This window comes from Chrysoperla carnea, chromosome 3 (assembly GCF_905475395.1).
Source record: "Chrysoperla carnea chromosome 3, inChrCarn1.1, whole genome shotgun sequence".
Classification (NCBI taxonomy): Eukaryota; Metazoa; Arthropoda; class Insecta; order Neuroptera; family Chrysopidae; genus Chrysoperla; species Chrysoperla carnea.
In genome coordinates, this window is record NC_058339.1 from 14281428 (window position 1) to 14292197 (window position 10770).

At 29.5% G+C, this 10770-nt stretch overlaps 2 protein-coding genes across 2 annotated transcripts; both read left to right on the top strand.

Moving 5' to 3' along the window:
* The first annotated feature begins 2862 nt into the window (after positions 1-2862).
* Positions 2863-5665, top strand: LOC123295873. The gene is made up of 5 exons (XM_044877334.1): positions 2863-3198; positions 3301-3724; positions 3821-4749; positions 4906-5602; positions 5658-5665. Exons 1-5 carry the CDS (start codon positions 2863-2865, stop codon positions 5663-5665), a joined length of 2394 nt encoding a protein of 797 aa, XP_044733269.1.
* A 138-nt stretch (positions 5666-5803) lies between these two features.
* Positions 5804-6603, top strand: LOC123295875. The gene has a single exon (XM_044877335.1). It carries the CDS (start codon positions 5815-5817, stop codon positions 6601-6603), a length of 789 nt encoding a protein of 262 aa, XP_044733270.1. The 5' UTR covers positions 5804-5814.
* Positions 6604-10770: the final 4167 nt, after the last annotated feature.

The window sequence follows — 10770 nt, forward strand, 5'->3', positions numbered from 1 at the left end:
AGTTTTATGTCTCCGATTTCAATAAAACTCAGTATATATGGTTATTTTCACCCAAAAAATACTTTAGTACAGCACACTGTATATGAGAAAATAACCAATATCAATTATTCTTACATTCTCACTTTTATTAAAAATTTCATTTCAAAAAAACAAAGCGATATTCCATTCGAAATAATAAAATCCACATGAAAGAATATTGAAAATACGTGCGAAAACAATCGAAAACTCATAACAATAAACAAAGATAGAAAAATTATTACTCATGAAACAAAAAAATATAAGAAGTAGTCTATTGGGTATTCGATATAAAAACACTAGGGAAATATCATAATTAGTTGTACTGAATGCAGGCAAAACTAAATATATGAAACGAAACCACAGAAAAGGCGTACGATGTGTGTTTTCGATAAAGTATAAAACTATTGCATAAAAGGTTCGAAAAAGGATATCCAAAATATAGGAATTGTTTCAGCGTTTCACCCAAACTTTACTCTCAGGTTTATATTTTCTTGATGAAATATTTGAATGGTGTGCTATTGAGAAATTGGGTTTTGGGTTAAGTGCATGGAGGGGGAGCCAACGATCCCGGTAAAAATCCCAAAGGAATATTTGACACAAGCTTTGAGAATATTCGAGTTGAGGCTGTTCGATATAAAATGAATAAGGAATCTTCATTCTTTAATTATACCACGATTAGCTTTAAAGAACACGGTTCAGAAAAGAATCCAAGCCATTCAAAGATTAGGTTAGGTAAGGGTAGGTTAAAGTGGCTGTCCTGGGATGGGACACACTTGGACCATAGAGTCCGTTGTAATACCGAGAAAAGGTTGGCCCATCCCCGGCTACTACTCTATGAACGACTTGGATCAGTTTAAGAAGTGCAGGAGTGCTTTGAGGTCGACGGACTTTAGGTCGGAGAGGTCGTCAAAAAAAGTTTGGCTCAAGTAACATTGTCTCTTCCTCCTCACCACTGTGACAGCTCCTGCAGTAGTCCTGATACACTGTTAGGCCCAAGCGTTCAGCATGCCTGCCACCCAGTCAGAGTCCTGTAATAGCTGCAACAACTTTGCTAAGAGACGCTCTTGAAAGGGATATAAGATCTTCGTAGCGCCTACGGCTGTACTCAGACCATATCCGTCTTGTAGTGCCACAAGTACGCTCCTTTCTCCATCTAAGATTGGCCTTTTTTAAGATATTCAAAGATTGTTTTTCAAACATTTCAAAATATCAGTATACTTAAGGGACTAAATATGTTTCCACAACGATGAAAAGAGGGAAGGGGTGTAGATTCATTCACTAGAGTTATACTTCTTTCACTTCTCTGATTTAAAACCTTGTTTACTTATTCTTCACCAGATCGATAAGGATCAAAAGACAAGTTACTCGAATTGGAGTTCATTGAATGATGCTTGAATTTTATAAACGGAACCCTTAAAAAACACCCTTGATACATTCTTCAAAAACAAAACACAACATATAAATACCATTTTTATTATTATCATCTCTATCGGAATCGAATTCATCGAAAATTCAATAAATATATTAAGAAAGAATGTTATAAAAATATATCCCAAATTCCATTAAAATTAATATTAAAAAAAATAAAATAAGTGGATAATTTAATAAAAAAAAAATGATGATACATATCTACAATTTTTTTTTTTTTTTTTCATTCCAATATAATCCTTAATCTTTTATATAAAGGATTTTGTTATTAATATAAATATATTGTTGTTAAAGAACATATGTGAAATTACGATATTGCCTGTTCCTGCCTTCTCTTTTTTTTTGTTATTGATCAGAGATAATCTATTGATATGTACTCGTTTATAACAGTCGCCTGGATACAATGATAATTTGTTAAACTGTAATAAACGAAGAAGTAAGAATTCAATTTTTTGAAGAACCTCTGTAAAGATTTGAACAGAGAGTGGCACTTTGTAAATCAATCAAGAGCTTAAAGTGCCGAGCGGTCTAAGGCGTTTGTCTTCGACTGTTTGTACATTTAGACTTAGGTTTCGGGTTCGAATCCAGGCAGCGGCAGTGTGAACAATTTATAATTAATGGGAGTGCAGAATTGATCACATTGTCGTCGCTGGGATAAGAACGAAGTAACCGACTCCACCCACATCAAAATGTAATGGTAAATATGTTTGTAATTAAATAAATAAATATTAACAAATAATGATGTAATATATTTCGTTAATTTCGGTTTTCAATATTGTTTAGTTTTAAATACCGATGAGCTAGGTGTTGAGTAGTTATACTATGACAGTACGGGACCAAATTCAATGTTATTTCTCCATAAGAAAAATCGTAGTTGGTAAAAAAATTGGTATAGGAAAATACATGTTAAAATATAAAAAAGGAAAGCGTGTAGAGTGTGGATGACGTTATGGTTCAGTAGGTAGACTAGAGCCCTTTGAAATTTTGACTATTGGTACGGTTGAGCGGAAGCAAATCAAGGTTAAGGGAACTTGATAAAAAGTAAAGCTGATAAGGAAATGATTGTGGTTAGTATTAATTCAAAACAGTATGTTTGTGGTTAAAATAAAAGTATGCATTTAAAACCGCAAAATTTGTTGAATGTAATTGATAAAGTGTAGAAAAAAATTAATTATTTTTAATTAGTTCAAAATTAACAAGGAAAAACAGAATTTCTTATCAATTTTTGATAGAGAAATATTTTTATATATATTTACTTATATTTTTTTGTAAATAATTTATATACTTAATAAATGTTTTTGAAAAAAATTTTTGTTTGTTTGTGGTTTAGATTAAAAGTATAAAGATCAATTACTTTTAAGAATATAAGTTATTTTCTCTTCAAACACAGTGGTGTATAGATAAAAAAGAATAACAATGGATTGTGGTATTCAGCTAAGTGGACGAATAGTGAAAAAAATGGGGGAAGTTGTGACTATTTTAAAAAGGACAAATAATTTAAAAAATTTAGAAAAATGGCTCAAATACTGTTGTCTAAATATTCGACATTTCAAAAAATTGTTAAAGAAATGTACTTGTGTTGGAACAAAAAGTCATTTGGAAGCCAATATTTTTGCAATGATAAGCTTTCGCGAACAAATAAAATCATTTTTACATAAAGGTGGTAGTTATGTTAATAGAAAAAAAGTTCGCGGAATGAAGTGGGAAGACATCGAGTCAGCATTCAAAAGTCGTTTAAGGACAAGTGTAATAGTAAATTTAATTTACAAAGATCCCAAATTTTTTTTGAAGGATGCTGTAATGTTGTTTAGTGCACGAATCAAAAACATTTTAAATAATTTTGAAATGATAAAGGTGAATACATCATTATGTTGTGAGTTTGTTAAGAGTATTGATAATGAAAATGTATCTTCACTGAAATGTTTTAATACGAAGAATGTAATTATTGATCGTCAAACAGATCTAAAAAAATGGTTTTTGGCAAATGTTGAAGGACCACTTTTAGCAGAATTGGAGGAATTTCAAGAACGTGATAGTGGATGGGCATTAAGGGAGGTGGTTCATTTAAGAATACATATAAACAAATGTCAATTATTAAGAGGCTCATCATACATAGAATTACCAAAATGTATTAAAGCGAAACAAGCTTGTGTGAATGTTCAAAATAATGATGGAGCATGCTTTGCATGGGCAGTAACTTCAGCCCTATATCCAGTAAGAGAGCATTCAAACAGAATGAGCTCATATCCACACTATTCGACCGTTTTGAAATTAAAAGGTATTAGATTTCCAATGACATTGAAACAAGTCCCCAATTTTGAAAAATTAAATGGGTTAAGTATAAATGTATATATTTTGAAATTGTGTAAAAAAGGGAAATATAGTGTTGAGCCAGTGTTTCTAACATCAAAAAAACAAGCAATTCATGTTAATCTGTTAATGATACAAAATATTTATTTACAAGATCATGATGATCATTTTGATTATGATAGTATCAAACATGATAATGATGATATAACAATTAAATATCATTTTTGTTGGATAAAGAATTTATCAAGACTCATATCAAGACAAATGAGTAAACACGATGGGGCAATATACATATGCGATCGATGTCAACAATATTTTGTGTCTGAAATAAAATTAATAAAACATAGTGAAGAATGTGAACAGTATAATAAATGTAAAGTTGTTTTACCAGCTCCAGATAAAAAAATAATGAAATTTAAAAACTTTGCAAATAAAGAGCGTACAGTCATTTCTGTTTATGTTGACTTTGAGTGTATCTTAGCGCCCATAGACAAATGTGTTGGTAAAAAAGCAAAATGCTATCAAAAACATATTGCTTACAGTGTTGGATACTATGTGTGTTGTACATATAAAAATGAACTAAATTATTATAAATCATACAGAGGTGAAAATTGTGAAAGATGGCTTGCAATGGAACTGAAAACTTTAGCGGACAAAGTTAATGAAACAATTGAAAATCCTGTACCAATGATCAAATTAAATGCTAGTGAAAAAGAAAAAATTAAGATGGTAACTAATTGTCATATTTGTGGGGAGCCTCTCTCTGCTACGGATCGAGTTTTAGATCATAATCATTTCACAGGCGCGTTTAGGGGAGTAGCCCATTCGGATTGTAATTTAAATTATCATGAATCCCATACTATACCAATTGTATTCCATAATCTTAGTGGATATGATGCACATTTAATTATAGAAGAGATAGCTACAGCCTTTAAAGGTAGTATTAGTTTAATACCTCTGACAAAAGAAAACTATATTTCTTTCATAAAACAGGTAACAGGTACAAAAATCAAATTAAAATTTATAGATTCATTTCGATTTTTAAGCGCATCGTTAGAAAATTTAGCAGCACTTCTTAGCGAGTATAAAATATTGTATAAAAATTGTTTTGATGGTGATAATGATAAATTTAAATTACTAACGCGAAAGGGTGTATTCCCATATGATTATATAAGCGATTTAACTAAATTAGATGAACAATCTCTACCATCAATTGATATGTTTTTTAGTACTTTAACTGATTCAAAAATTTCAATTGATGAATACAGACATGCTCAAAATGTGTGGAAAGCCTTTAATATACAAACCTTGGGTGAATATAGTGATTTATATTTAAAAACAGATGTTTTATTACTTGCTGATATTTTTGAAAATTTTCGCGATATGTGCTTGGAAAAATACCTCTTAGACCCCTGCCATTATTATACTTTACCTGGGTTAACCTGGCAGGCAATGTTAAAATATACGAAAGTCGAATTAGAATTACTAACTGATATTGATATGATAATGTTTGTGGAGCAAGGTACTCGGGGTGGATTAAGCCAATGTAGTAATCGATATGCTAAAGCAAATAATAAATATATGTCAAATTATGATTGTAATAAAAAGAGTGAATATTTAATGTATTGGGATGTGAATGGTATGTATGCTTGGGCAATGCAACAGTGTCTCCCATTAAAGAATTTTCAATGGTGTACTGATACGGACATTGATGTAAAGTCTATACCGGATGATAATCCAGAAGGGTACATTTTTGAAGTTGATTTAAAATATCCAGATGATATACATGATATCCATAATGATCTTCCCATGTGTCCCACTCACGAAAAGCCTCCGGGGGGGAAAAGTAAAAAGCTTATTGCAACATTATATGATAAGAAAAAATATATTTTGCATTATAGAAATTTAAAACAGTGTTTAAAATATGGGTTGGTTTTGGAAAAAGTACATCGTATATTAAAATTTGATCAGTCAGCATGGCTCAAACCATATATCGATTTGAATATAAAAATGAGAGCTGAAGCAAAGAGCAATTTTGAAAAAAATTTGTACAAGTTAATGAACAATGCTGTGTTTGGGAAAACTATGGAAAATATTCGAAAAAGAAGGGTAGTAAAATTACGTACACGATGGTTTGGTCGATATGGTGTAAAAGTATTGATTGCTAAGCCGAATTTTTATAATCGTACAATATTTAGTGAAAATTTAGTAGCAATTGAAATGAAAAATCTATCTTTATATTTCAATAGACCGATTATTGTGGGAATGGCTACTTTAGATATTGCAAAAACCTGTTTCAATGATTTTCATTATGGTTATGTGAAACCAAAATTTGGGGATAAGGCTAAAGGATTATACACTGATACGGACTCAATAATCTATAGCATTGAGACCGATGATATATATGAGATTAAGAAAGCAGATATAGATAGATTTGATACAAGCGATTATGAACCGAATAATATTTATGGTATGCCATTAGTTAACAAAAAAGTGTCTGGATTAATGAAGGATGAATTAAATGGAAAGATTATGACTGAGTTTATTGGATTAAGAGCAAAAATGTATACCTATAAGATTGATAATGATAATGAAAATATTGTGAAAAAGATAAAAGGTATTAAGAGAGATGTTGTAAAAAATCAAATAACTTTTGAAGATTATTATGAGTGTTTGAATAAATCAAAAATTAAAGTTACATCACAAAAATGTATACGTTCATTTAAACATAAATTGTATAGTATTAAAGAGAGTAAGATAGCGTTAAGCGGAAATGATGATAAGAGATGTATGATTGATAATAGTTTTGATACATATGCATGGGGTCATTATAAATTAAGAAACTAAAAAATATTATTGATACAGTTATTTAACAATGATAAATGGATATCTGAAATTCAAGATAATTGCATTAATTATTATAGCTTTGCAAGAAATATGAAAAAAGTTTGGAGGAAACTACCTGAAATTATAAAAGAGGAACATTTTAAAATTTTGGAAATTATTTACAAAAATCACTGTTTTTAAGAAAAATTTTTTATTATGTAATCAAATACAAAAATAAATAACTATATATTTAAACTATGTTTTTATTATTAATCCATGAATTATGTTCTGATGAGAATCCTAACCATTTAACATATACTTTGTCTCCTTTTCTTTTCAGAATTTTCTCAACTAAATATACATCAGGATATTTTACTTTTTGTAATTCATAGTCATAGAATCCACCTTGTATGGGATGAGAATTAAAATCTTCAAGCAGATAAGTTACAGGATTTGTTATTTGAACTTTTTTAATTTTAAATATTTCAGTTGTCCATGATGGTAAATAACCTTTATCAAAAAGTGATTTATATTTTGAAATACGAACAAAATCACCAATTTTATACTTGGGAGTGTCCGCAATTTTTATGTTGTTATAAACAGTTGAAAGTAACATCTTCTCCTTATCAGTTGTAACATCACACGGTTTCATTTTTATTGTTCGATGTCTTGTTCTATTGTAGTTATTAATTAACTTTGAAATAATTTTCAACCAATTGTATGACCCGTTTAAACTGAATTGTTTCCACATTTTTTCTTTAAGTGTTCTATTAAAACGTTCAACTATTGAAGCCTTTAATGAACTAAACGTTGAATAATGGTTTATATTATATTTATTCATTAACTTTCGAAATTTTGTATTAAAAAATTCCGTTCCATCGTCTGTTTGTAAATTGATTGGCAGACGGCCATCTTTAAAAATTGTCATCATTGCAGTACAAACTTCATCTGCTGTTTTATTTTTTATTGGCACCGCCCATGCATATTTTGAAAATGTATCGATAACAGTTAATAAATATTTATATCCTTTATTTTCTTGTGCATGTCGACCCATTTCAACAAGATCGGCTTGCCATAAGTCATCTAATCCTTTTATAATTACCCGCCTTCGTTTAAAATTTCTACGCGCTGGTTTATGTAATTCGTTTACAATTTGTTGTTTACTCATAATTTATTTTTTAGATTTTAGTTTTATCAATCTTTAGATGAACGAAAATAAAATCAATATATTTTTGAAATTTATCTGTTAGATTTGATGAATTATTTATTTTAGCGTTTAGATCACTAATTTTATTTTTTATTAATGTAACGTCTTTCAAACACTTTTCTACATTATTGTTTAAATTTGGATTTAATTTTAAGATAACTTTAGAAATTTCATCTATACTTTTACTAATTTTATCTATGCGTGTTTCAAGTCCTGTGTCACTATTCAATTCAAGTGTTTTTAATGCAGTTTCCAAATACAGTTTATTTATAGCATCATTATCATGCTGAGGATTGTTTAAATTTGTAATTCTTTTGTTTTTTAAATCATAATCCCCGTTTGCAGTTAAATGAAAACCATGCAGATCCTGCAAGGTACGCTTATTTGATCGACCAAACTTATCAACACTCATAATTATAATGATTACATTCCTTTCATGTATTGGGTATTTATATTATAATTTTGGCCTCTTTTAGCTCTTCAATTATTGATATAATTTCATTATTATGACTTGTATTGCCCGCTTCTTGTGATGCAATGAGTAATCGAAGCCTATTTACCAACTCATTTGGATTATCCCAATAAGTGTGATTGATGTTATCAGTTACTTGCATTAAGCCCATACCTTCAGTGGTTTTAATTCTTTTCCTGCTCATCAATGGTTTAGTAATAGAGGCAGATTGTACACGTTTTTGATGCATGGTTGGAAATAATTTACTAATAATGTGTGTATATTTATAACTTTTGTTAGCATTTATCTGTTTGTTAATGTCATATTGACGTTTATGGGCATTAGTAGTTCGCAAAATATATCCATATTTATTTAAATCATTCTCTGTATACAAATCATTATCTGGTATTTTCATAAATAATAACTCATACAAACCACGTGTACCATTATACTTTGTATCGTTAATTTCAAAATCATTTCCATTAATTTTGAACTCTGAGTTACCTATGTACCATTTATCATTGTCAAAGTGGGGACCATATGTATTATCAATAGTATTAGCAGCAGTTAGTGTGCGTTTAAGATATTCGCCAGCTAAATCTCCAAAGTGAAATCCATGTGAAAAAAAATTTTCAATTTCTTCACGTCCTTTTGGTTCAGATAATAATCGTCTCGCTGAAATTTGCGCTGATTCAGGACGTGTAGGTGTTGTGGTGAAAACTTCTTCTTCATCAGATGGTAAAAATAATGGACTTTCCTTAATAAATGTTTCTGGTGTTTCACTTTTGTTTGTTTCTAATTTAGGCGTTAACATTTCACTTTTTATTGGTTTTTGTTTAATTTCAGCAACAATTTCTTTCAAAGGTTCAGTTAAAGGCTTCAAATTTTTTTCCAACACAATGTCAGATTCAATTTGACCTGTTTTTATTTGCTTGTATTTTTTACGTATAGCCTTTGCAGATTTAATAATATTTTTTGTTAACTCTTCATTCATTCTGAACACGTTTTTAATAAGATCTGTTATGTTGATAAACAAGTCTGTTATGTTAATGAACAAGCCTGTTATGTTGATGAACAAGTCTGTTGTGATTATAACAGATTTTTAAAGTTTCAGTTGTTTAATAGGTCTGTTGTGTTCAACAGTTTATAACTGAATGATGTCCGATTGATTATATGCACTTTAATTATATTATCATAAAATTATCAAATCCTTTTCGATAGCGACCCATATTAGTGTCACTATCTTTATCAATAACTACAAAACCATATTTTTCTTTCCAACATTCTGCGCACATATCTTTAAAAGTCTCGAATGATAAATCAGGGGTCACGTGATTGGAAAAAATGTGTTTTAAATTTAAATCATCCTGTTTGAATAATACTAATAAATTGCAGTTATCTCTAATTAAATGTTTAGGAATTTTAGTGTATGATTGACATAAATAAAAACTGTCTACAAAATTATGTCTACCCATACAAAAATATGACCGAATATTGTCTTGCTTATCACATATGACATCATCAAATATCATAATCGAGTTTTTCTTTGCTTCTTCAGGTGATATAACATCACTATTATTAGAAAACGTATAATATCCTAAACCTTTAATTAGTTCAAGTATTTTTTTTAAATATTCATATTTAGGTTGATGTAACGATTTTGAATAAACATAAATATTTTCAAATTTTAAACCATTTGGGTGTTCCAATAGTGTAATTAATAAATTTGTTTTACCACAGTTTGATGGACCGCAAATAATACACCGAATAGTGTCCGGTAATAAATGTCCATGCTTCTTCGTCTCATTAGTGGTGGGGGTAAAATCAACGTTTTTGATTGGAAGGCTATGATGTTGTTTTAGAAAACGCATTTTCAATACTGAATAAATGTTATAAAACTATTACTTTTATATAAATTTCATTTGATAGCTTTCTAACATTTTCATCAATTGTAAAAATGTGTGATTTCAGTGTTGAATGGAAAAGCGATGGTTTTGTTGGATTAACAACTGGTGAAATAGATTTTTATAGGCTCAATATGGACCAGTTAGTTTTTGAAAATAAAGTAATATTAACTGGGCTTGTGGATTCAGGTCATGTCTCTAGAAAAGAAATTTGTCTGTGTTTCACAAATATTAAACCAAACACAACAATGAGTATACTTTTAAAATACAACGATGATGAAGTGATTGGATTTTCTGTTTGGAGTGAAGTTGTTGATGATATAATTGATATTGGAACAAGTGATTTGTTTCATTATAAAAGTGTTCTTTATAAAAATTAAATGTTATTTACATTGTAACCAGCATAGAGAGTGTATATAAAATGAAAACAAAAAGTAGTTATTTCAGTCGATACAAAACAGCTCATCGAGGAAGAGGTTTAATTAATTCTGCAATTAACAAATTACCATTTGAGCTACATTTACCCGGCTATCAATTTTGTGGTCCTGGTACTCGTTTGCAAGAACGTTTAGCAAGAGGTGATTCTGGAATCAACAAATTGGATAGTGCATGCAAAGAGCATGATA